The sequence below is a fragment of the Vombatus ursinus genome, unplaced genomic scaffold, assembly GCF_900497805.2.
Source record: "Vombatus ursinus unplaced genomic scaffold, bare-nosed wombat genome assembly UNPS02014170.1, whole genome shotgun sequence".
NCBI lineage: Eukaryota > Metazoa > Chordata > Mammalia > Diprotodontia > Vombatidae > Vombatus > Vombatus ursinus.
In genome coordinates this window covers 1,683,654-1,710,301 of record NW_020953948.1, presented here as the reverse complement: position 1 = coordinate 1,710,301, position 26,648 = coordinate 1,683,654, and the positions used below count along the sequence as shown (strand labels likewise).

At 44.0% G+C, this 26,648-nt stretch overlaps 1 protein-coding gene across 2 annotated transcripts; it reads left to right on the top strand.

The window, feature by feature from the left end:
- Positions 1-5,276: 5,276 nt before the first annotated feature.
- On the top strand, positions 5,277-26,484 carry LOC114041190 (zinc finger protein 420-like). 2 transcript variants are annotated; one of them, XM_027859512.1, is made up of 5 exons: positions 5,277-5,354; positions 11,114-11,200; positions 11,832-11,958; positions 12,429-12,524; positions 23,350-26,484. In XM_027859512.1, the coding sequence occupies exons 2-5, from the start codon at positions 11,168-11,170 to the stop codon at positions 25,674-25,676; spliced, it is 2,583 nt and encodes an 860-aa protein (XP_027715313.1). In that variant the 5' UTR covers positions 5,277-5,354; positions 11,114-11,167; the 3' UTR covers positions 25,677-26,484. The 2 variants fall into 2 exon arrangements, with proteins under 2 accessions (XP_027715313.1, XP_027715314.1); XM_027859513.1 differs by having other exon boundaries at positions 5,301-5,358.
- The last annotated feature ends 164 nt before the right edge of the window (positions 26,485-26,648 follow it).

Sequence of the window (26,648 nt, the reverse complement as noted above, 5' to 3'; positions counted from 1 at the left end):
GATATTTTCTGGGAATGTTCAGCCAGGACCTGAGTACAACAACATCTCCCAAGCGGGAAGATGCACTCCCTCCTCTACATACCCACACATCCTCCGGGGATAGTGGACTCAAAGTGGTTGGCACAAAGCCTCCCCTTCCCAGCCAGCCCTGGGAATCCTTTTCTCCCTCAACGTGGTCCCCACCAAATTCCCTTGCAGATGTGTAGAGGTGAATCATTGCCATGCTCAGCTGGGCCGGATCAAGCAGGTTACTCACCTGCTTCCCGGTGGCTTCTCTGGACTTGGCCGTGGATTTGACTGGCAGACTCTGTTGCTGATGTTAGTTGGTGGATTCTGATGACTCGTAACATTTCAAAGCTCATACAGTCATAGCCTGATCAGTTCTGTCTCTGAATATTTGTCATGTGTGATCAGGAAAGAATAAGCACAAGAGGTAATAGAAACCGAGATGGCATGTGTTCATGGCCTCGAGGCACTGTAGCGGAAGGCAGGGCCCGATGCCTGTCTCCTCACCCAGAGACCACCACAGCATTTCTGCCCCCTAGAAAGCTGAGAGCTGTTCATTGGCAGGCATTGAAAGCCTCTTTTTCATCGCCATGTGGTAAGCCCGCAGAGAACAGAATACGTTCATGTGCTCTGAAGGTGGGGGAAGGGCCCACACCCATTAACCTACGTCCAGAACAGGCTCACCAAGCTTCCACTGGGTTAAGACCGGGCAGGGCATATTATCCATGCTCTAAGGACTGGCTCTCCCTGGTCGATTCCTCCATTGCACGGGCAGAATGATTACCGCCCTACGCCACACTGCAAGTTCACTAAAAAGTGTAGTTTGTTTCCCACAAAATATGGAAGCTCTCTTTTCTTCCTGAAACAACTCACCATAGCACAACATTAAACAATAGTAATGAATTTTCCTCATCTTAAAACTCCCTAGCAATTCATTCCCAGGGCCCTGGATTTCCTGTCCTTGTCAGACACTTAAAATATCCAGGGAATTATAGGAGAGAAGCCTCAGACTTTTTATTTGTTTGTTTGTTTGCTTGGCCATATATATGTATGAATGTATTTTTGAGTCTGGATCTCAATACTGATCAGCCCTGAGTAAGATGAAAAGGGAATAAGCATTTATATAGCTCCTACCATGTGCCAGGCACTGTGCTAATCCTCACAACAGCCCTGGGAAGTAGGTGTGTGATTCTGGATGTGAACTCGGGTCTCCCAGACTCCAGGCTCAGTGCATAAATGTATCTACTCTGCCAACCAGCTCCCCTGAGTCTTTGACCTGGGTTGTTTCACTCCTCCTTAGGTAGAGACTCATATTGATGCCAGACTTAGTGTGGACGTTTGACTGACTTCAGTCCTATGGTAGCTCAGAACTCCCCAACTCAAGCAATCCACCAAGCTCAGTGTCCTCCACCCCTACCCCACTAGCAAGGATTCTACGCCTGGGCCACAACAACTAGCCCAGGCTCTTTTAAACGTTAGCTACATTATTATAAATATATAAATTATTATATATTATATATTATAAATTATTATAAATATGTAAATAAACATATATGTACATATATTTATGATAGCCTTTAAGTCAGAAAAGTGAATACAAATTGCAATGAGTACTTGACTGCATGAGCAGCGGCCTGACAATTGACTTGAAGTCAGGAAGACGAGTTTAGTTCCTACTTAAGATGCTTACTAGCTGTGGTTAAATTATTGCAGTGGCTTCCTAATTGGTCTTGAAATGATCAGATTGATTCTGTGTCTTTTTAATTGATCCTGTTCACAGTTAATTGATTTTGTCCTGTAACCACCTAAGTCATGGTTCTGAACTTCATTCCGAAATTCAGCTGTAACGAGCTAAGCTTAGGAATCCAGTTCTCTTGCTAATCACCATTCTGTTCTTGCCACAGGACAGGGAAATCTGTTATGCTTGGGGGATGTAGGTGGGCACCAGAGAGTCTGGTCTGGTATCTTTACAACAGCAAGCTATCCTTCAAGGATGTCTGGCTTGCTATCCAAAGAAGTCTGGTCCGCTATCTCTAACTTTGCAGGTGGACTCAAGCAGTGAACATTCTTAGCCACAGGAGGGAAGGAGGGAGTTGTTGCTAGCCCCTTATTCCTAATTTCCATCCAATCATATTGTCCTTTGTGCCTCAGCTCTGTAATCAGCCATATGGATCTTGCCATTCATGATGTTGAGCTCTTGTAACCGGTCACAACTTGTCACCTGTCTACAAAGTCATGTTTTTTGTTCTGTACTCCCCAAAATCTATAAAAGAGAGCTGGCCCCCTCATTAGGGGTCTTCGCTTTGCTGAGGAAGCCGAGATCTTATTTATTGGTGAGGTCATGCTTTACTAATAAACTTTTCCTGCTCAGAGCTTTGTGCCTCAGTTTACATTATTTTGACCATAACAGTCCCCTAGCCACAAATCTCTCCTCCTACTCAAATCTGTCGTCTACCTAGCTGAAGCTCAGATCCATTCATGCCACTCCCCTACTTGCCAAGTTCCGGTGGGACCCTGTTGCCTTTATGATAAAATGTAAATTCCTCTGTTTAGCTCTTCAGGTTCTTTATAACTTAATCTCAATGTCTTCCCAGCCTCATAATACATTACTCCTCCTCCCACACTCTGCAGTCCAGCCTAACTGGCCTTCCGTCTGTTCTCCTGCGTAGCATTCCATCTCACATCTCTGTGTCCACACTGGTATCCTTTCTGCCTTCAAGGTCCTACGTCCTCACTTTTGCCTCTTTTCGTTTTAGATGCGGCATGAACACCACTTTCTATATGGAGTCTTTCCTGATCCTCCCAATCACTATTGCCCTCACTAACTACCTTGTATTTATTTGTACTGATTATGTATATACTTACATATGTATGTGATGCCTTCCTAGATAGAATATAACCTCCTTGGGAGTAGAGATTGTTTAATTATTAATATTTGTATCACCAAAACCTAGGACAGTACCTGACATATAGCAATTACTCAGTAAATGTTGATTGATGGTTAATTAACCCTAGGCAAGTCACTTAACCTCTCTGAACCTGTATCTTTTTCTGTAAAAAGGAGAAGATAACATCTATCTCACAGGATCATTGTATCAGTTGAGATATTATATGTAAAGTGCTTGATAAAACTTAAAACACTGTACAAATGTTAGCTGTTGTTCTGATTTATTAATGGAAACAAAAAAATTCTCCTAAATAATCAATGATCCAATGACTACACCTTAGAAATAATAAAAATTATATCAAGGAGAAATATAATGAGACTACATGACTATGGGATCCTTAGAGGAAAATTTATAACTGAACATTTATGCAACCCCAGTGCCAAAGTCCATTGGTATGGAACTCTCATTAGAAATAATGACCCTTGCTTGTGTGAGGGGTAGAGTGGAGTTGGTGAGAGCAGGAGAGAGTTTCTTCAGTCTCTTAAAGCTCTTGAGTCCCTTCAGACTCTTTGGTTATTGCCATTGCTTCTGGCTTCCATCTTCAAGAGAAATGATGGAAAATGCCAACCCTATTTCAGGTTGCTGAAGGGACAAGACTTTGGTAAGAAACCAATGGTTGAGAAGCTACGTCCTATGGAAGTGACTTGAAAGTTGAGTAAATGTGGGAATAAGAGAGAAAGGGAAATTAATGATAACCGGAGTTTTTAGTAAAAGTGAAGGGTAAATTGGTGGGTTCATCAGCAGATGAAATGAAGTTAGAAACAGGAGTAAGGGAAAAAAGATGTGGTGAAGCCAAGATGGCAGAGTAGAGGCAGAAACCCAGCTGAGCTAAACAACTACCAAGTAAAGTAAGCAGTTCCCCATACATAGAACAGAAAGAGGCTTATGACATGAAGCAGAATTTCTAGTATGTAAAAGTTTGCTTTTCTTTTTAAGTATACAATAATATCAAACATATACCTTTCAGCCAATCAAGCAAGCATTTGTTGCTGGGCCGCAAGTACAAAGAATCAAACAATCTCTACCCCAAAATTCTAATGGGAGAGATAACAAGTACATATAAATTATATCTGGCTTAAAATAAATAAATACACATGTATACGCAGTAGTTAGGTACTTGGTTTTGGAGGAAGGGCACAAGTATCTGGCGCCAAGAGGAAAGGCTTCATGCGGAAGCTGGTGCCTGATATAACACGGTTGGTATTGATAGGACTCTCTGAGAGCCAGGCCTGTTATGTTTATACTGCCACAGGGGCCTGGGACCTCTGTTTGCTTCATTTTCCTCATCTGTAAAGTGAGGATAATAATAGCACCTACCTCCTGGGGTTGCTGTTAGGATCAAATAAGGTAATAATCGTCAAGCACTTAGCATACAGTAAGTGCTGTATAAATGTTAGTCATTATTATTTCAAAGCTGCCCTGCTTGCCAGCGTTTCTGGCCTTCCTTCTGTTCTCTTCTGGGTATTAAGAAAACCGCTTCAGTGACCAGCTGGATGGTATAAAACAGGGGGAGAGTGCTGGACTTGAAATCAGGAAGACGTGTGTTTACTTCTAGCCCCAGACACTTACTAGTGGTGTCTTTTCTCTCCCTCAGTTTCTTCCTCTGTATAATGTGAATAATAATAGCAACCATGGGGTTGTTGAGAAGATATGATGACATAACCTTTAAGCACTACATAAATGCTATTTATATTTTTCTTTCTTTTTTGGGAGGAAGGGATGCAATCCTATGGCCATTGTATTTTTTTAAAAGCAAAACGAAGCCCTCTTAAGGAATATCCATGGTCCCACAGAACAGATTCTGTATGGGCCATGCCATCTGCACCCTGAGCTCGTCGCCTCTCTGCCAGGAGGTAGGCAGCATGACCCATCATGGGCCCACTGCCTTGATCCGTTACTATCCTTTTAAGTTCCTTGACCTGAGATATCACCACCCCCCCTGCCCCCCACTGTACAGAAGGGGAAACTGAGGCCTAGAGAGGTTCAGTGACCCGCCCAAGGTCATACAGCATGTCAGTTTGAAGCAGGGCCTGAAGCCCGATCCAGGGGCTCCCCGCCCCTCCCCACTCCACAAACCCCAGGCCTCAGTTTCCCCCTCCCTAAATGGAAGGTGGCCTTGATTTTGAAGAGTAAGGCCCGCCCCCCACCGCCCCGTCAGTTCCCCCGCCCCGCCCCCGCCCCCGCCCCGCCCCGCCTCTTCCCTGCCTCCACCGCCCTCTTCAGGCCCCGCCCCCTTTCCTCTCGCGGGGGTTTAGCCCAAAGCATTCTGGTACTCGTAGTCTCGAAGTTGTGTCTGCGCAGGCGCAGTCCGCACCCAGGCAGGCCTTCCGGGGGTTTTGTCGTAGGGCGGCTCCGAGGGGACGGTGAATGTGACCACAGCTCCCCTCCCCAGTGAGACGTGTGAGTGAGTGTAAGGGGCGTGGGGGGAGGGGCTCCGCGGGACCTCAGATGGGGGAGGGAGCAGAGGGAGGGGCTCTGCTAGGTTAGAGGTGGGGGAAGGGAATTGGGGGAGGGGCTCTGCAGAGAGCGTAGGGGGAGGGCCTCTGCTGAGCCAGAAATGGGAGTGGGGTGGGGGTGGGGGTGGGTGGGACCACTGGGTGGGGGAGGGGCCTCTGTCCGGGCGATGGAAACTGAGGCCGAACCGGGGGTCCTCTGAAACTAGCGTGGAGAATGGAGGGTGGGGAAGAGCCGGGAGACCCGAAAGGGTTAACGTTGGGGAGGAGCAGGCTCGGAGCAGGAGCCGCTGAGAGCGGAGGCCGGAGGGGCGGGCACCGCGTGAAGCCGGGCGGGGAGGTGGTAAGCGGGGGGGAAACCCCCCAGGGCGCCCAGCCAGCGTGGAGAGGCGGCTGGACCCGAGGTCCAGTCCAGCCTCAGCCCTGTACTAGCCGTGCCATCTTAGGCGAGGCTCTGCACTTCTGCTTGCCTCAGTTTCCTAAGCAGTGAAAGGGTAGGATAATGCACCTGCTTCGCAGAATCTGTGTGAGAATTAATTAAAATAGCATTTGTGAAGTGCTTTGCAAACCTCAAAGCGGTATATAAATGCTAGCTATTATTATTACAGAATTTGTTCACACTCTCCCCCCTCCCCCCGTGGAATGTGAGCTCATTGAGGGCAGGGGCCCAGGGCCCGGCGTGTAGTAAGTGTTTAATAAATGTTTGTTGACTAAGACCTAGCACAATCCATAAAAAAGTTCAAATCATCAGTCCTGCATACTGAAAGAACTGGCAAATATTGTAAAGTCGCTGCCACAAATCTTTGGAAATTTGCAAAGAACAAAGAATGATACGGGTGTTTTTAACCTAGATTTGGGGGGGGGTGGGGCAGGCAATGGAGTTAAGTGACTTGCCCAGGGTCACACAGTGAGTGTCAAGTATCTGAGGTCGGATTTGAACTCAGGTCCTTCTCACTCCAGGGCAGATGCTCTACCCACTGCATCACCTAGCTGCCCCCTTAACCTAGATTTTTGCAGAGTATTTGGCAGATTTCCACCCTATTCTTGTAGGATAGATGGAGAGATATGAGTTAAATGATTATACAGTTGTATCACTTCCACACCAGTTAAATTTAAGAGTCTGGTCTGATTAATAGTTGAATATCATTTTGAAAGGTTTCTCTTCTAGGGTACCCCAGGGATCCCTGCATGCCTTTGACTTTGTGCTGTTGACATTTTTATTAATGTCTTCAGTTAAAACGTAGGTGGCATTCTCATCAGATTTGCAAATGGGAAATGAGGGAAAGGGAATAAGCATTTATATAGTATCTACTGGGTGCCATGCACTGTGCTGAGGGCTTTTACAAATATCTCATTTGATCTTCACAACAACCTTGCAAGGTACATGCTGTTGTTATCGCCATTTTATAGTTGAGGAAACTGAGGCAGGCAGAAGCTCAGTGACTTGTCTCAGGTCACACAGCTAGTAAATGTCTGAAGCAGAATTTGAGGTCAGGTCGTACTGATGCCGGGCCCACCGCTCCATCCGCTTCACCACCTGTGGCCCGTAGCTGAGACAGATGGCTAATGTGTTAGGTGACAGAATCAGTATCCAAAGTGACCTGGAGAAGCAGTACCAGATATAATAAGATGAATCTCAAGTGATGAATGTAAAAGCTTACACTTGGGTTCAAAAAATTCACTTTACAAATCCATGAGAAGACATTATCAGACAGCAGCACGTGTGAAAAGATCTGAGTGTTTAAGTGGGCTTTGTCCCAAGTCAACAGCGCAATATGGCGGCCAAGAAGCCCAAAGCAGTCTTGATCTGTGCTGAGGTAAGCCTGATGTGCAGGCAGCCTTCGGGAGGTGATGTTCCCTCCACGCTCCACCCCCGTACACTGTCCCCTGGCCAAGCTACATCTGACACGTGTTCAGGAATTAGAGTTGGAAGCAAACCCTGAGGCCATGTATTCCTACCTTCACATGAGCAAGGACATTTCAAAGTTGGAACGAATCTCGGGGGCCACCTAGGTCAAACCTCTCCTGTCCCCAAAGGAGAAAACACTACTCTTTAAGACACATTCAACAAATGGTCATCAGGCCTTTGTTTTAAGATAGTGAAAAAGTGAGTGAGAGGGGATCTACCGCCACCAGAGGCAACCCATCTCACTTCTGGACAATTCTAATTATTGGTTTTTCCTCACATCAAACTTAAATCTTTCCCACTCTCTCTGTCTCTGTCTCTGTCTCTCTGCAAGTTTTACCCATTGTTCCTGGTCTTCCTGGGGCCAAAGGAACAAATTTAATCCCCTATGTATGTGATAACACAATATTTGATGAGAACTGCATGCATTCCCTGTTTCCTCCCCTCCCCCATTTGTCATATGGTAGGAATTCAACACTCTTCACTATGCTGTTTGCTCTTTTCTGGAAACTCTTCAGCTCCATCAATATTCTCTGTAAAAATGTGGCACCGAGAAATTGATACAGCGCTGCTGGTGTGATCTGACCAGAGCAGAGTATAGTGAGAATATAACTTCCTTAATCATGGTCACTGGGCTTCTCCTAATGACCCCCATTTTTTATTTAAAAAAAAAAACACAGTTCAGCAAAAACTGGCCAACCTGTTTGACCATGTTTGACAGTGTAGGCATTGTTCCACACCCCCGACCTCCGTTCCCCAAATGAAGGAGGTACATTTTCTCAACTCTTCTTTGGGACTGAGCTTGACCATTATAACTACCTAGCACTCAGTTTCTTTCCTCCTTCCCTCCCTCCCTCTCCCTCTTCCTCTCTCTCTCTTTCTCTGTCTCTGTCTCTGTCTCTCTCTTTCTCTCTCTTTCTTTCTTCCTTTCCATCCTTCCTTGCTTGAAGGAGGTTCTTGGCTTTGCATTGCTGTTGGGCATGGCCTGTACTTGATGAAGCCGTGCTGGTTCTTTCATAGAACCAGAAGTTCCCTTGGTGCTCATCTAATCCAGTCTCCTCATTTTATGAAAAAGATAATGTGAGACTGGGCATGGTGGAAAAGCATGTTAGGGTAGGGCCTTTGGAGTGCCACAGGTTTGTGAAGAGTGTATGAGACAGGGAAAAGAGGAAGGGGCTTTATAGAACTAGGAATGAGAAAAGGATGTGTCCCTGGAGGTGGGAGGTGGTTCTGCCGGGCATTGGGGTTGGGTTCTGGAGGGAGGAATTGCCTAATTGGGGTTAGTGAAAGAACGTAAGGATGTGGAAAGGTGAGTGGGAGAGAGCTCTGTGGGACGAGAGGCGCTTTGTGTACAAGAGAGGATGCTATGAGACTAGGTGTGGGAGAAGGGGATTCTTCAGGGCTAGGAGTTTGGGGACGGGGCTCATGTGTGAGAAGGAAGAGGATGCTCTGTAGGTTTTCCTGTACTGAGCCTGGCCAGAAGTGGGGAAAGGGGTGGACAGGTAGTAGGGAGGTAGGGGGCTTTGTATGGATAGGGCACTGGACTTGGAATCAGGAAGACCTGGGCTCAAATCTGGTGTCAGATGCTAGCTCTCTGACCGTGGGCAAATGACTTAACCGCTGTGTGCCTCAGTTCCCTCATCTGTAAAACTAAGGAGTTGGATTTGATGGCTCCCAAGGTCCCTTCCACTTTGAAATCTATGATCCCTACATGGGTATATGAGAGAAGATGTAGGATTCAGTCTTCCTATACCTTACAGCCCACCGCATTCACTGCCGTAAAGCAGTACTGGCTTCCTTGCAGCTCCTCACACAAGACGTTCTGTCCCCCCATGCCTGGATACCCTCCCTCCCCTCCATCTCCTGGCCTCCCTGGCTTCCTTCAGGTCCCCGCTGAGATCCCACCTTCTATAAGAAGCCTCTCCTGATCCTCCTTAGTGGTAGTGCGTGCCCGAGATGGCGTCCAGTCTCTGCTGTCTAGATCGTGTTTGAACCCAGTTCTTTGGATGCTGTCTCCCCTGTTAGACTGGGCGCTCCTGGGGAGCAGAGGCTGTGGTTTTTGCCCTTCCTTGTATTCTCAGAGCCTGGCACAGAGTTGGTACTTAATAAAGGCTTCTCGGCAGGTGAAGAAGCAGGTGTGTGAGAGGGGCAGGAGGCCCCGAAGGGCTGGGAATGTGGGGGTGGGGGAGGCAACAGAGACTGAGCCAGAAAAGACCTTCTTTAGCCCAGTCTCTCATTTTATAGAGAAAGAAACTGGCCTGCAGAGAAGCATGGTGACTTGTCCAAAATCACGCAGGCACGAGTAGCAAAGCGGGGATTCAAACCCGGCCCTTTGAGTCTGGTTCATTGCTCATTTCACTGTGTCCCAGTGAGCTCAGTGGAGATGCAAGCCAGAAGGGACAGAGAAGAGAGCACGTGCTTGTGTAACTATGGCCTACTATGTGCCAGGCCCTGTGCTAAGCACGTTACCAATGTTACCTCATCCTATCCCCACAATAGCGTCCTCAGAGATAGGTGCTATTATTATCCCCATTTTACAGTTGAGGAAAGTGAGGCAAACAGATTATGCGACTGGCCTAGGGTCTCACAACTAGTAAGTGTCTGAGGCCAAATTCGAACTCCTGTCATCCCCACTCCAGGCCCAGTGTGCCCCTCACTGTACCACAAAGATATCTAATTTAGATTTGATAGGAGGAATACCACAAAGATATCTAATTTAGATTTGATAGGAGGAAAAGCTTGGTAACAGTGAGAGCTGCCTTCAGGGCCCTCTCCAGGTGTCACTGCTTCCCAGGAGGATTTCCTCTCCTCCCCACCAGCAAAAAGTGACCTCTCCCTCAAGTTTCTTCGAATGCTTTGTCTTGGTCTCTCTCTGTCCCTCTTATCATCTTCTTGGTGTCATGCTTATTTGTGTACATAACGATTTCCCTAAGGGACCCTGCTTGTCATTTTTCATCCTTGTATCCTTGCCCATAGCAGGTGCTCATTCTAAAATGTGCTGAATTGAATATGTCCGCGCTGGTGCCCAGCCGAGAGGGGTTGCATAGAATGACAACTTGGTTCCGGGGCCAGCCGGGGTGTGTTGGTCAGAATAGAAGCCCTGGGTACACGTGTCTGAATGTGCCAGAGAGGTCCCCGAGTACGCGGCTCAGTGTGAATTTGATTCAGTGAGAGCCTTTTCCAGGAGCTCACAGTGCCTGGTAATTGAGATTGGGGTTGACAACCTATTAAGACATGAGCCCCTTTTTGTAATGTTATAATACCAACTGATATTTATGTGGTACTTTAAGGGTTGGAAAGTGCTTCGCACACAGAGCCTCAGGCTTAGAAGGTGACCTTTGCATGAAGCAGATGGAGCACCATCTCCGTAGGTAGCACCTCCCTGTCCAACAGTAGTCTTCAGAGAACTCAGAAATTTGATCTCTCCCATCCTGTGAGGCAGGAAGGAAAATGGAAATGTTTCACATCATGAACCGAGAAGGTAACTGAGCCATAGGGAGATTTAGTTACAACCCAATTACCACAGAGTACACGGGACCAAATTTAGCCCGTGTGTCCGGACTGCCAGTCTTGCCTCTTTTCTTTGGAACCTGCTTCAGAAACAGAAATAGAATCAGCCCTTAGGCTTTCATGTCTGCAGCAGTTTTCACTTATCTTAGGAACATGTGAGGTGTTTCTGGACTCCCTTTGCCTTCTCAGCCTCTTGGGCTCTACAGGGATCACGCTCAGCTGGATTTTGGTGACTTTGGGAGCTGTGAGGCAGCGCTGATCTCTCTTATAACTCCTTTCTTTTCCTCCAGGTCTCCCTTCAGAAGACTGCCCTTCCTTAAGAAAGGAGCATCAAAGGGGAGGAAATGACTTCTGGGTCCCTAACAGCCACATCCCAGGTGAGTTAGTGTTTTATCTCTTTCCTAAAACTGCCTCTCTTTTCTCAGCGTGGACACAGTTCTCTCCCTTGTCCTTGACATTCTCTGACCAAGTAAAGCTCCTGGTAGGCCCCGTGGCACCATTTGTTCTCTCTCCAAAGAGTCAGCACGTTCTGATGAAGGAGGTTGACATAGTCGAGTTCACTGATCATTAAAGCTGGAAAGGATCATCAGCAATTACCAGATTTAACCCTCCTCTCATTTGACACAAGAAACCAAAAGCCACAGCGATCCAGTGATTTACCCACATCGCCAGTAGCAGGACCAGGGCTCCTCACCCTACCCTTTTGCATTATTCTACCATTCTTGACCAGGAGGGTTTTCCCCCTGCTTAATCCCTTCCCACAGTGTTCCCTCCAATTGTGCTACTCTAGGCAGACCTCACCATTATTCCACATAATCCTCACATTTGTTGTATTTGATGGTATTAACTAAATGCTTAGTGACTGATTGATTGCCCTTTCTATCTGGCTGGGAATCCTCAGGGCCTGAATACCACGAGCACCAGCCATTATATATGCTTTCATCTTGATCTCTTCCTCATTCCAGTGGGAGGATGATCCCTATATGAGACGTATGTTTGATGTTTCAGGAGTCAGTGACCTTCAAGGATGTCTCTGTGGACTTCACCCAAGGGGAGTGGGGACAGCTGGACCCTGCCCAGAAGAACTTATACAGGGATGTGATGCTGGAGAACTACAGGACCCTGGTCTCCCTGGGTAAGGAAGGCTTTCTCCAGGGACAAAGATGCTCTTGTATCTGTGCTTCCCAAAGGCTTTGGGGGCTTCTGATGTACCGCAGGGCCTTGGAGATTCTTGATCTCTGTCTACTCCCTCTTTGCTTTTTACAGCTAGAAGTTGGCAGCCCCTCTGTGTGCAGAGCTCTGCCTTCCCTCCTCTCTCCTCCCTCCAGGTCAGATTTTTAAATCTCAGTTCAGATGGCTGAATAGTCCCTGGCTTCCTTAAAAGGAAGAAGGAGACAAGTAAATTAATTTTGTGATCCCAGATCTTCTCCATGACCCATTTACCCAGATGTCCTAGACATGCAATACAGCACATCCTTCACAGGCCCCTTGTTACTACCCTTGACTGCTAGGATCATCTCCTCTTTTCCCAGAAGAGGCATTGGAATTGAACTGTAAGGTGACTTTCTGTCCCTACCACTTTCTCATTTCTTTCCTCATACACAGGGCTTCAGGTTTTCAAACCAGAAGTCATCTACAGGTTGGAACGAGGGGAAGCACCATGGATACTGGAGAGAGAAATCTCAAGAGGCCCCTGTCCAGGTGAGTGAATGAAACAGGATAGGACAGAGTCATTGCAAGCAAGATCTCATTTGCCATTTAGGAGGAAATGCCTTTAAAATGATGGGCAGTAAAAATAAAATAAAATAAAATGGCGGGCAGGGGGCACTGCTCAAAGCCCCCAAGCCTACAGAGACAGGCAGAGACTTTTCATCATGAATTCTTAGGTGATTCTTTGTTCCCAGGTCTCTTTTGTGTCCCCATAAGCATGATTTCTCCCAAACCCTTTCCCTCATCCTGTCAGTTCACTCCCATCTCTCCCTACATCCTTTCCTCTAGTCCTCGATGAAGAAGTGTCCCATTTGGTTTCTTTTTCTTAATATTTATTTTTAACATTCATTTTTTTAAAATTGAATTCCAAATTCTTTCCTTCCCCTCTTGCCCTTCTCCTACCCATTGAAAAGGCAAGCAGTGTGATATCTATTATACAGGTGAAGTCGAACAAAACATTTCCATATTAGCCGTGTTGCAAATAATAATAATAATAATAAAAAGCAGGAAACATAGAGAAAGTGAAAAAAGTTTGCTTCAATCTGTATTCAGTTTTCTCTGGAGGCAGACAGCATTTTCATCATGGGTCCTTTGGAATTGTCTTGAATCATTGTATTGATCAGAGTAGCCCAGTATTTCCCAGTTGATCGTCATTACAGTATTACTGTTACTGTGCACAGTGTTCTCTTCGTTCTGCTCACTTCACTTTGTGTCAGCTCACATAAGGCCTCCCAGGTTTTTCTGAAAAAAAAAAAAAAAAGCATCCTGCTCATCATTTCTTATAGCACAATAGTATTCGGTCACACTCAAAGACCACAACTTGTTCAGCTGTTCCCCACTTGATGGGCTGTGATGACTGTCAGGAAGAGTTTTCTCGTAATGCTGGGGCAGTCCTACTGACTGCGGCATTTTAAGAAGGAAATGGAGCCAGTGGGTAGAGCTTCTGAATCTGAAGAATCTGACAGCGGTAAGAAGGACAGCAGAGTGGAGACTCCTTGTTGGTGCTGGTTCTAAGAAGTGGGTCATTCATATACAGAGAGCAGTTGATAACCTGGAGCCAACCAGCGTGCTCAGCCGGTACTGAGACAATATGAAGAGATGCAGAGGAAAGCTGCCGGCATTTTGGGTAAACCCCCCACGGAAGACTCACTCAAGAACATGGAAAAGAGAGCACAGCCTGAGAGGGTGAGGAGGGACTGTGTAAACTGTGCCCAGTGGCAAGAGTGGCCAGATCGGTGATCTTCTCAGGAGAAAGAACACTGGCTCCTGAATCGAGCACCTGGGTTCAAATCTCGCCTCTGGCACTTAATACCTGTTCAGCCTTGGTCAAGTTATTTCCGCATCCTGGGCCTCAGTTTCCTCATCTGTAAAATGAGGAGGTTGGACTAGAGGACCTCCGAGGTCACTTCCAGCCCTTGCTCTCGGATGGAAGATCTTATGATCTATTAAAGTATCAAAAATTCTTGTTTTAAATGTAGCGCAGCATCATGAGTGCAGAAGGAAAGGGAATGATGAAGCAGAAGAGCTAGGGTTGCTGGTGGAAGAAGCCATCACTGAGGCCCGGTTGGGAGCAGGATGATTCCAGCCACTCGTTTCACAGACAAGGCCAAGAGGGGAGACGTGGCTTGGCCCGTGTCACACGGGTGCTCTGGCTACCAAGCCAGCGCTGTTCCCTGGTACCGTTGTGCTGCATCAAGGCGATGATGTCCTCAGAGGGCCAGAAGGGAGCAGGATCCCGAGTGCTGGGGAAGTGGTAGCTTTAGAAATTAATTGGGAAGAAGGAAAAGCACTTGTGTCTACAAAGATATTTTCAAGTGTTGGTCTCTCTTCCTTTCCTCTGTGCAGTCCCCTTCCCCAACTCCCATCTTTTCCTTGTTCAGTATATGTAACATCCACAATCAAAGAATTCCTCCTGAATGTTACTTATTTGTTCACGTATTAGTGTCTTTCTTACTTTTTCCCATTACTCTTTGTGTCCTTAAGTTGTCAGTTACAATGATCTTCTGGGCATTTGCTAAATGAGGCAAAGCCTTTATTATTTTTTTTTTAATTAAAGCCCAGCTGGAGAACCACATTAACACCCTGGTATTCTGATGCTCCTTTTAGAATCTGATCTTTCACTTCTTGAAGACAATTACAGATCTTGCCAACCCTGTTTTACCCTTAAATTGGCTCCCTTTACTGAGCCCATTTCCTCATAAGATCACTCCAGATGATAACTCCTCTGATTTTTTCTTCAACTGAATAACGTGACAAACTTCCTACTCAGATGTTTCTGCCCTGCTTCTCTATATACCTTCAGATCTTAACAACATTATTTTTGATCAATTGTGGGTAACATTTGAATAAGTACTCTTATTGATTTAATTATTCAGTTTTATCTCATTGATTGAATACTCAATTTCCCCTCCTGTCTTGCTGTCTTTTAAGAATTACCTGAAGAATTATTCCTGGGAAGATGTGGTTATCAGAGGTCTCAGTCAAGTTTTGTTTTGCCTGTATTAACCCTTGAAAATGTGTAGAATTTAAAAATAATTTTACCTTAACCGAATATTCCTACTTTAGCCAGAAGGTTCTGGGCTGAAGTTCAGTTGCCTTTGACTTGTGAGCTATGCTAAGCTACCACTTTTCAAATTGGAGTCCACTGATAAGTGGTGATTTTATTCTTGGCTACTTGTAAAATCTCTTTTGAAGCTCTGGAGGTTGGCAGCACTGTGTATGGTCCGGTGAATCTGATGTTTATCTCAGGGAATCTGGCAAGGTCTGTGTGGTCTTCGTATTTACTACTTACTCTTACTGTTTCTAGGAAATACTCTTGATCAGTTTCCTGAAAAATGGAGGCTAGATTCTTTCTTGCATCCTTCAGGTAGTCTTAGGGTCTTAGATTGTATCTCTGAACTCTTTCTTTTAGTTATTTTGTAATTTTTTGATTTATATCTTTTGTTTTTACATTGATTTTATTTTTAACTATATTCCTTTGTCCTTTCTTCTTGGCTTTACAAGCCATCCCTTGTAACGAAGAATAAAAAAGAAAGAGGAAAGAAATGTAGTTCGCCAAAACTAACAAACCTGATTTGATATGGTGGTATATACAGTGTTCCACATCCATTGTCCTCCACGGAAGACAAGGATGTGCATTTTCTCATCTCTTCATTGGGATCCTGCCATTTAGTTCTCTCTAGAGTTTTGGTTTCTTCTAGTTTAATTATCTTGCCTCTTTTTCTATATTTTCTGCCACTTAGGAAGACTGGCCTTCTGGCTTTAGATTTTATTTACCATTGATTCCATTCTTTTATTCAGATTTTTGGCTTTTCTCCATGTTATTGGCTCTTATGATCAAGTTGTTTTGTTCTGGCTTGGCCACCAGACCTTTCTTTATTGACTTCATCAGATCTTTTGTTGACACCAAGTTTGTTCACTTACTGAAACTCTTCTCTCTGAAGTTACCAACAGTCTCTGAATTCCTCAGTCAGATTTCATCCTTCTTGACTTGTCTGCAGCACCTGGCACTCTGACCACCTCTTCCTTCTGTGTGCTTTCTTCTCTATCAGTTTTTGTTCTTTCCTGGTTCTCTTCCTACCCATCTCATGACTGCTTCTCTCTCTCCTTTCCTGGATCGTCGTCATATCATCCCCTAACTATAGGTGTGTGCCAGGTCTCTGCTACGCTATCTTATGTTCTCCCTTTGTAAGGGACCTCATGACCACACTACCACCACCACGTTCCGCCACCCCACCTCCAGTGTGTCACGTCCTCTGGGCAGATCACTTCCAGGTTTTTCTAACCTTCATCTCTCCCAGTCTCTCCAGTCTTCCCTCAGTACCCGCTTACTGAACATCTCAAATGCAGCATGTCCAAAAAGGAACTCATTTTCTTCCCCATTAAGTCCACTTCTTTTTCAGACTTTCCCATTTTTGTAAGGGCACCAATCATCCTTCCAATTAGGTTCCCAGTCCAAGGGCTATCTCTTTACACTTTACTCTCACTCGTCTCCCACAGCCTGTAAATTTCCAAATCTTTCCATTTTGCCTCCACAATATACCTAGTTCCTATCCCCCCTGCCCTAGCTCAAGCCCTTGTTAACCCTTCCTCCCCCAGATCGTTGCAACAACTTCCCCATGGGATGTTTGGCTTCCTGTCTCTCCATAATCCCCACAGTTGCTACAGTAATCTTCAAAAAACACAAATCTCACTATGTCACTTCCCTGCTCAAAGGCCTCCAGTAGTTTCCATTTACCTCTATGATAGAATACCCAGGTCGCACAGTTGGTAGCCTCTGAGGAAGGATTGACACTTACCGTCCCCTGTGCATGGAGTGCTTTGCCCCTTAGAATCGTTGGCCGCCTTCAAGATTCGGCTTAAACATCACTTTCCGTAGGAGGTCCTTCCCAATCCCTCCAGCTGATAGCACATTCCCTTTTCAGCTTTCCATCTATCCTGTCTGTATGTTGTATGTACCTATTTATCCATCATCTATTTTCCATCAGAATGTAAGCTCCTTGAGGGCCACGGCTATTTTTACCTTTTCTTTGGATCCCCAGAGTTTAGCACAGTAGCCTCAGCTCCGACATTAAGTAGCTTTTTGACTCTGGAAAACTCTGTCTCCACCCATTCAGATCCTTCTGTTTATGTCAGGACTCATCTCAAACTGTGAATAAGTTCACTAAAGCAGAGAGGTTGCCCTTTTGATTTCAGATGAAGCCCTAGATTTGTGAATTTTTGAAGCACGTTACTGTGACATGCTTTTTAAAATCATGCAATTGTCTTTTCTACCCACTCATTTTAAAGTTCCATTTTTAAAGCTCCTTTCCTTCCCGGATTGTCACAATTGCTCTCTCCCAGTTATCCCAATGCCTCCATGATCACTCAGTTGCCTTTGCTGAATTATCATCTGTGACATGCCCACTAACTTTGGGTGTACTCCAAGATTTGGCAAGAGATTGTTGCTAATTTGGGGAAAGCCTTTTAGTTGAAGGGTGAGGTGGGAAGCCAGATTGCAGAGTTGAGAAAGGAGTGAAGGTGAGGGTGGCAGCTTCTTCTGGGAGTTTGCTTGAGAAAGGGAAGAGAGAAGGAAGATAATGGCTGGAGGGGATGGAAGGCTGCATTGAAGAGTTTTTTGTTTTGTTTTTAAGGATGGGAGAGACTTGGGCATGTTTGCAGGCCATAGATAAGAAACTAGTAGATAGTGAGAAGGAGGATGATTGACGGGGCCGGTCTTCTGGAGATGACAGGAGGGAAGGAGATCAAGGCCTTGTAGATGAGTTAGCCTTCCCAATGAGAAGGGCTGCCTAGAGAAAAGGAAAAGATAGTAGAGGGTGGTGTTAGAGGGATTTTGAGATGGAAAGAGGAAAGGGGAGAAGGAGCTCCCAGTGAATAGCCTCAGTTTTCCCAGTCCGTGAAGAGAAAGGTAAGGTCCTTGTAAAATAAAATGCACAGCGTTGTGGGATGTAGTATCAGGATGCACAATTCAGTGCTTCTTAAATTGAGTCTCAGCCCCATATGGGGTCACAACCCATAGTTTAAGAAGTGCTGAAGGGGTCGTGAGTAGGAAAAGTTTAAGAAGCCTTGAATTATAAAAACCCAGCATTCTCAGAGTTTAGAGAAAGGACTCAGTTAATGAGGGCTGGAGAGATTGAGAGAGGCTTGGAGGAAAAAATAGTGAGTTAGACCCTACAAAATCTCTGAGATTTGAGTAGATAACAGGCGTGAGAAGCAGTATGAGCATGGTACATAGGCTGTAGCTGTGAGAAGCCTGGTCCTCTTAGAGCAAAAGCTGCTTGTTGGAGAGCGATTAGATTAGAAGTAGAATGATTATCCAACAGAAGCAAGAACACAGGGGCCTTTAAATACTTGGCTAAGGACTTTTGACTTCAAAGCAAGGTTAGAAAGAGATAGGAGAAAAGAACTGGACCGTGTTAAGCACAAAGTTGATCTGACAGGATGAAATTGTTCTTAATTGAGTGCTAAAAGGATCTGTGGTTTCATTTCATTCCTTCCACTCACACAGGCTGCAGCCCTTCATCAATCAGTTCAGTTTGGCAAGCATTTACTAAGCAGCCTACTAGGTATCACTGTTCTAAGTGTTAGTGATTCGAAGTCAAAAACCAAACAAAGCCCAGCCCCTACTTTTAAGGACTTTAAATTCTGCTTCTATCCCACAATGCAGCAGATGACCTTTCAGCGCTGCTGTGGACAAAAATAGTCATCAACCCCCAGCCAATATGGTATTGAACCTTCTATAGTTAGCTGCTCTTATCCTTAGACAGCAAGCAGTCTGTGACAGGCTCACACTCCTCTTGTTAACATCTGCCAGAACTTATGTTCTGTTCAGCACAGCTGTCAAGAACCCAGGTGTCCACACCATGGTGGGGTATTGGAGTATTGAAACGGTAAGTTTTAATCCTTCCTATCACTAAAAGCCTTTAGGAGGCTTTATAGGGAGAATGATCTGTGTATTGGAAAGGTTGTGAGGGAGAATATTCTAATAATACAGTTGTGAAATGATAGAGATTCTAAGCCTAGACTGCCTCAGTTTTTGATTCTTGCATGTTATTTCTACTTATCCATGCGCCTTCTACTATACTTAAACTATTCCCCCAGCAACCTTTCACATCCTCTTACCTTGCTGATAACACCATCCTTAATCTCTGTCCTTTTATTACTTCATCATTGGAACTGAATAAATCCTTGGTGTGTGTCCATTTATTTGTCTGTCACTATTCCATTGCGCGTGTGTGAGGTACTCTGAATTACCTAACATATACATAATACTGCCATTCTCCGATAAGGCAGCAGAGTGTGGTTCAGAAATATGAGCAAAGACAGAGTCCTTAGATAGCAGGACTCCACATTCTAGGATGGTTCTCCCAACTTTGCTTCCAAATCAGGGACAATTGCTGCTTTTCCTTCTGCTAGCAGCCAGGGATCCTTTCCCGTTCCATTCATGACCATGGTGTGCTGGGAGAGAGAAACATTGAGAAACCAGGAAAGTGGGAAATAGTAAGGTACTTTTTTCATTTTTCTTAAATGGTCCTTGGAAACATTTTCATGATAAATGATGCAGACTTACTGTATAGTAGTTTTCCTTTTTTTTTTCCATCTGAGAAAACTTTTATTGAAACTGTTCACTTTATAAAATTATTAATGATTTCTTGCATTTCAAATCTGATGACTTCTCAGTCCTCATTTTTCTTGATCCCTTTTCAGTGTTGACATCACCCCTCCTCCCAATCTCAACTCTGACATTTAAATTCCCCGCATATGTGACACCAGCCTTCCTTTCTAAGCTTATTACGCATAATATTTTAGAGCACTTAGCACATAACAGGCACTTACTTGCTCCTTTCTTTCATATCCTGTGTGTTCCAGCCAAATGTGCGGTTCCTCACAAATCATATTGCGTTTCCTAGCTCTGTGTCTGGAATATATTCCTTTTGGAATCACTAGCTCCCTTCAAAGTTCAGCTCATGTTATTTTATTTTTTATTTTTTGCCTTTTAGTGAAGTACTTGGGGTTAAGTGACTTGCCCAGGGTCACATAGCTAGTAAGTGTCAAGTGTCTGAGGCCAGATTTGAACTGAGGTCCTCCTGACTCCAAGGCCGGAGCTCTATCCACTGCACCACCTAGCTGCCCCACTCACGTTATTTCTTACTTGTAGCCTTTCCTGACCAGCCTCATCCCCCTAGCTACTGGAGCCATTTAAATTATACGTATACATATTCTTTTTCCAGGACTGTAACTGTCTTGACAGAAAGGTCTTTTTTTCTGTTTTTCTTAGTGTCCACAGTGCCTTGCAGGGTGTCTTATTCATAGCAGGCATTTCATAAAAGCATTCTGCCTCCTGACTTCTAGCCTGACCGGCCTACTTGCTGTTCTTCATATGTGGTGCTCCATTGTCAGTCTCTGTCCCTTTTCACTGGCCATCTCCTGTGTACTCTCCTTTTCATTCTTCTTCAACCTCCTGTGGCTCCTTCTCTTCCCCTCCTCTCAGTTGAGAACCTTGCCTCATATTTATTTCACTGAAAAGATTGAGGCCATTCACCAAGAGCACCCTCTTTTCTACTCTCCCTCATTTCTCGTTACGCAGGTGCCTCTCACTGCTATCCCCTCCTTCACCCGTGTGCTACACAAAGACATGATGCTCTTCCTTGTTGAGAAAATCCCTTTACGTGCACAAGTAATCCCATTCTATCCCATCTTCTCCAGCAGGTTGCCCCCTTTTATCATTCCTTCTTGTTGTTCAGTCATTTTTCAGTTGTGTCCAACTCTTTGTGACCCCATTCAAGGTTTTCTTGGCAGAGATACTGGAGTGGTTTGTCATTTCCTTCTTCAGTTCATTTTATAGTTGAGGAAACTGAGGCAAACAGGGCTAAATGACTTGCCCAGGGTCACATAGCTAGTAAGTGTCTGAGGTTGGATTTGAACTCAGGAAGATGAGTGCCAGGCCTGGTACTCTATCTACTGCTCCACCTAGCCTCCACTACTCTCTCATTAATCTTTAATCTTTCCCTACTGCCTGTAAGCATAACCATGTCTCCCCTATGTTCAGAAAGCCTTCACTTGACCCATCCGTGCTAGCCATTATCCTATATCTTTCCTTTTCATGGCTAAACTCCTTGAGAAGTCCATCTGTTCTACTTCTTTTCCTCTTACTCTGTTTTGAGCTGTCTGCACTCTGGCTTTTGAACTCACTCAACTGAAGCTGCTACCTTCAAAATTGCCAACGATCTCTTCATCAGCCAATCTAATGGTCTTCACTCAGTCCTTATTTTTCTTGATCTCTCTGAAGCTTTTGACATGATAAATCATACTTTTTTTCCTGGATATTAATTTCTCTCTAGGTTTTCATGACCCTCTTCTCAGTTTTCCTCCTACCTATCTGACCATTTCTCGTCTTCCTTTGCCGGATCTTCATCCAGGTCATACTCGCTTACCTTGAGTGTCCCTCAAGGCTGTGTCCTGAGCCCTCTTCTTTTTTCCTTTATTATTTTGTGTAGTGAGCTCGTCAGCTTCCATGGATTCAGTTATCATCTCTATGATTCTCAGATCTTCTTGTCTAGCCCTAACCTTTCTCCTGACCTCAATTCTTGCATTTTGAACTTAGTAAACATCTTGAACTGCTTAATAAATATTTATTGATGATTGCCTCCTAAGCCTTCATTTCTTTCTAACTTTCATATTACTGTCGAGGATACCAGTATTCTTCTAGTCACCCAGGCTCATCCACCTACACGTCATCCTCAACTCATCATTCTCTGTCACCCCCATAGACAAACTCTTGCAAAGTCTTACTGATTCTGCCTTCTTAATACCTCCCAAACATGCCCCCTTTGATCTTTGGACACTCCTATGACCCTAGCTCAGGACCTCATACCTGAACTATTGCAAGAAACTGCTGGTCGATGTACTTGCTTCAAGTATCTCCCCATCCTCAACTCAGCTGTCGAACTGATCTTCCTAAAGTGCAGGTCTGACCATGGCACCACCACCCCATTCAACAACTGTAGTGACTCCCTTTTACCTCTAGGATCAAATATAAAACCCTGTTTTGCTTTAATGCCCTTCATGATCTTACTGCTTCTTACCTTTCCAATCTTCTTATACCTTACTCCCTTTTATCTACTTTGTGATCCAGTTATACTGGCCTCCTTGCTGTTCCCTGCACACAGTGCCCCGACCCCCCACTCCAGGCATTTTCATTGGCTAACTTCTATGCCTCTGATTCTTTCCTATCCCACCTGTTGCCTTTGTGTCCTGATTTCCCTGGCATCCTTCAGGTCCCCAGCTAAAATCTCATATTCTATAAGACTTTCTTGATTTCCCTTTAATTGTAGTGCCTTCCCTCTGTTGATTAGCTCCAGTTTGTTCTATATATAACTTGGTATATATAATTGTTTGTGTGTTGTCTCCCTATTAGGCTGGGAGCCCTTTGAGAGTAAGAATTGTTTTTCACTTTTCTTTGTATCTCCCATGCTTAGCATAGTATCCGGCACATGTAGGTGACTAATAAATACTTGTTGACTTAATTTACTTTTGCCTCATATAGCTTATATAGAGCACAACTCCAGTGGGCTATCCATGTTCTTTGAATGCCAAATGTATGCTTGCTTAAAAGTCTATTCTATGGAGAATTCACACAAGGCAAGCACTCACACGGTGGTCAAAAAAAGGACACCCTCAAGATTTCTCTTAAGAACTTTGGAATTGATTGTGTGATGTGGGAGATCCTGGCATAGGACCACTCAGCATGGTGTGCCCTCATCAGAGAAGGTGCTGTGCCCTATGAGGAAAGCAGAATTGAAGTAGCTCAAAAGAAATGCAAGATATGCAAATTTAGAGAATCCACCCCAAATGTTCACATGGACTATTTGTGCCCAACCTGTGGTAGAGTATTCCGAGCTTGTATTGTATCAGCCACAGTAGGATGCATTGCAACTTGATTCTAATGTAGTGGTGTTATTTTGGTTCTCTTCAAGAACATAAGACAACAACCAACCAACCACCTTCAGTACCATATTTGTGTCATAAAACAACCACTAACCACCTAGCTTCCTTCCAAGATCAGTTTAAGATTACCCTTGGTTGTTAGTATACACCTCTCCAAAAATTATTTCTTATTTACTTCATAAATATAAAACGTATGTATATACATATATGTATGCATGTTGTCTTCCCCAAATAGAATATAAACACCTTAAAGGACTATTTTGTTTTTTAACTTGTGTCCCCAGTGCCTAGTGTGGTTCCTTACACATAGGAGGTATTTAATAAATGCTCCTTGAATGAACTAGTTCATTTATGTTCTTTTTTCTTTCAGATTGGCCAGAAACCAGGGAGACAGTTCCAATGGAGAGCATTTATATGGAAGAATATTCCCAGGAAAGACTCATGAGGGATGATTCTTGGGACTTTAAACTTGAAGAAACCTCCGGATGTGATGCCATTTTCAAGAAGCAACAAGTCAACCAGGGAAAAGAGCTAAAGCAAATAATCACCCACAAGAACAATTCCAATAAGATAAGAAATCATGAATATGACAAATTTAGGAGAAATTCTAGTCACAGGTCAATCTCTGTTATACAGTGGAGTAGTCCTACAGAAAAGATGATCCATAAATCTGATATATATGGAAATACCTTCAAACAATATTCAGATCTAGTTAAACATAATAGAATCTCCTCAGGGAGGAAACTTTGGAAGAATAATGAATATAGTAAAACCTTCTGTTACCACTCAGACCTTATTCGCTATCATAGAATCCCTACTGGAGAGAAATCCTATACATATACTGAATTTGGGAAAACCTTCCACCAAAAGCGACATCTTACTCAATATAAGAGAATTCCTGCCGGAGAGAAACCATATAAATGCACTGAATGTGAAAAATCCTTCAGTAATAGCACATCCCTTATTTTGCATCAGAGAATTCATACTGGAGAGAAACCTTATGAATGTCTTGAATGTGGGAAAACTTTTAGCCGAAGTATGTACCTTACTAGACATCAGAGAATCCATACTAGGGAAAGACCCTATAAATGTAGTGAATGTGGAAAAGCCTTCAGTCAGATTATGTACCTTGCTCGGCATCAGAAAATTCATACTGGAGACAGGCCCTATCAATGTAGTGAATGTGGAAAAGCCTTCAGCCAGATACTCTACCTTACTCGACATCAGAGAACTCACACTGGAGAGAGACCCTATCAGTGTAATGAATGTGGAAAAGCCTTTAGCCAGATTATGTACCTTACTCGACATCAGAGAATTCATACTGGAGAGAGACCCTATAAATGTAGTGAATGTGGAAAAGCCTTCAGCAACAGTTCATCTCTTATTGTACATCAAAGAATTCATACTGGAGAGAGACCCTATAAGTGTGACATATGTGAAAAGGCCTTCAGTCAGAGAGGACACCTTACTGAACATCAGAAAATTCATAATAGAGAAAAACCATACAAATGTAGTGAATGTGGGAAAGCCTTTAGCCAAATTATGTACTTTAATCAGCATCAGAGAATTCATACTGGAGAGAAACCATACAAATGTAATGAATGTGGAAAGGCCTTCAGCAACAGCTCAACTTTTATTGTACATCATAGAATTCATACTGGAGAAAAACCTTATGAATGTCTTGAATGTGGGAAAGCCTTCAGCAAGTGCACAGGCCTTGTTCTCCATAAGAGAATTCATACTGGAGAGAAACCCTATAAATGTAGTGTATGTGAGAAAACTTTCAGTCGGAGGGGCCACCTTACAGAACACCAGAAAATTCATAATGGAGAGAAACCCTATAAATGTAATGAATGTGGGAAAAGCTTTCGACAGAGGGGGCACCTTACTGAACATCAGAGGACTCATACTGGGGAGAAACTCTATAAATGTAATGAATGTGGCAAAGCCTTCAGTAATAGTTCACAGCTTACTTTACATCACAGAATTCATACTGGAGAGAAGCCTTTTAAATGCAGCGAATGTGGCAAAGCCTTCATTAATAGCTCATTCCTTACGCTGCATCAACGAATTCATACTGGAGAGAAACCATATAAATGTAATGAATGTGGGCAAGCCTTCCGTCATCCAGGAAACCTCACTGAACACCGGAAAATTCATACTGGAGAGAAACCCTATTCATGTAGTGAATGCGGAAAATCCTTTAGTCGTAGTATGTACCTTACTCGACATCAGAGAGTCCATACTGGAGAGAAATGCTATAAATGTAATATGTGTAGTAGAGCCTTCCAGAATAGCTCTTCCCTTGCTCTCCATCAGAGAATTCATAGTGGAGATAAACCCTATAAATGTTTTGAATGTGGAAAAGCTTTCAGCCAGGGACTGTACCTTACTCGACACCAGAGAATTCATACTGGGGAAAAACCTTATAAATGTAATGAATGTGGTAAGGCCTTCAACCAGTCTGCAGGTCTTATTCAACATCAGATAGTTCATACTGTAGACAAACCCTATAAGTGTGATGAATGTGGAAAAACCTTCAGTCGGCAAGGGAGTGTCATCCAACATCAAAGAATTCACACTGGAGAAAAACCCTATATATGTAGTGAATGTGGAAAAGCCTTCACCCACAGCTCATCCCTTGCTGTACATCAGAGAATCCATACTGGTGAGAAATCCTTTGAATTGAATGAATAATTCATCACCTTTTTGTTACTTTGTTTCCCGCTCTCCCCAAAAGAACTGAAAACAACTGAAGTACCCAATAATTGGGTAATGACTGAATGCTGACATGTCAATGTAGTGGGATAACGACTCACAGAATTTCAGAGTTGAAAGGAGCGTCAGTAGTCATCTATTTCAACAACCCTGAAAAGGTTATCCATCATTTCCAAAGAGGGAAAACCCACTTACTTCCTGAGGCAGCCAATTCCACTATGTCATAGCTCTAGTAGTTAGGAATTTTTAAATTTTTATTAAGGCTAAATTTGCATTTTTGCAACTTCCACTGTTCCTAGATCTACCTTCTGGGGTCAAGCAACAGAACATATGTAATACCTCTTCCGTAGACCTTCAGATACTTGAAGATATCTATCGTGTGCTCCCTAAGCCTACTCTACTCCAGGTCAGATATCTACCCTTGCTTCAGTCAATCCTTATATGGCATTAACTTAAAGCCCTTTGACATCCTGGATGACCTCTTTCTACTCACTAGATTATCAGTGTCTTTCTTAAACTGTGGTACCTAGAATTGAATACAATACTCTAGATGTGGTCTGACTGTGGCAGAGCATAGCAAGACTATTACCTCCTTATTCTTGAAAGCTAGACCTTTCTTTTCATTAGCTTTTTGGCTGCTATATTACACTGTTGACTCATATTGAGTCAACTAAAATTCCCTGATATTTTTCAGAGAAACTGCTGTCTGAATTCTTCCCTCATTTTGTACTTGTGAAGTCCATTTCTTTTAATCCAAGGCTTGGTACTTGTCTTTTTTTTTTTTTTTTTTGTTAGGCAGTGGGGTTAAGTGACTTGCCTAGGGTCACACAGCTAGTAAGTGTTATGTGTCTGAGGCTGTATTCTGTATTTGAACTCAGGTCCTCCTGAATCCAGGGCCGGTGCTCTATCCGCTGTGTTGGTACTTCTCTTTTAAATATCATCTTACTAGAT

Bases quoted from the DNA above. Each gene is read 5' to 3' on its own strand.
- LOC114041190 (XM_027859512.1), top strand. From the start codon at position 11,168: ATGACTTCTGGGTCCCTAACAGCCACATCCCAG. The intron at 11,201-11,831 runs GTGAGTTAGTGT...TTGATGTTTCAG, and splicing joins CCCTAACAGCCACATCCCAG to GAGTCAGTGACCTTCAAGGA. The intron at 11,959-12,428 runs GTAAGGAAGGCT...CCTCATACACAG, and splicing joins CAGGACCCTGGTCTCCCTGG to GGCTTCAGGTTTTCAAACCA.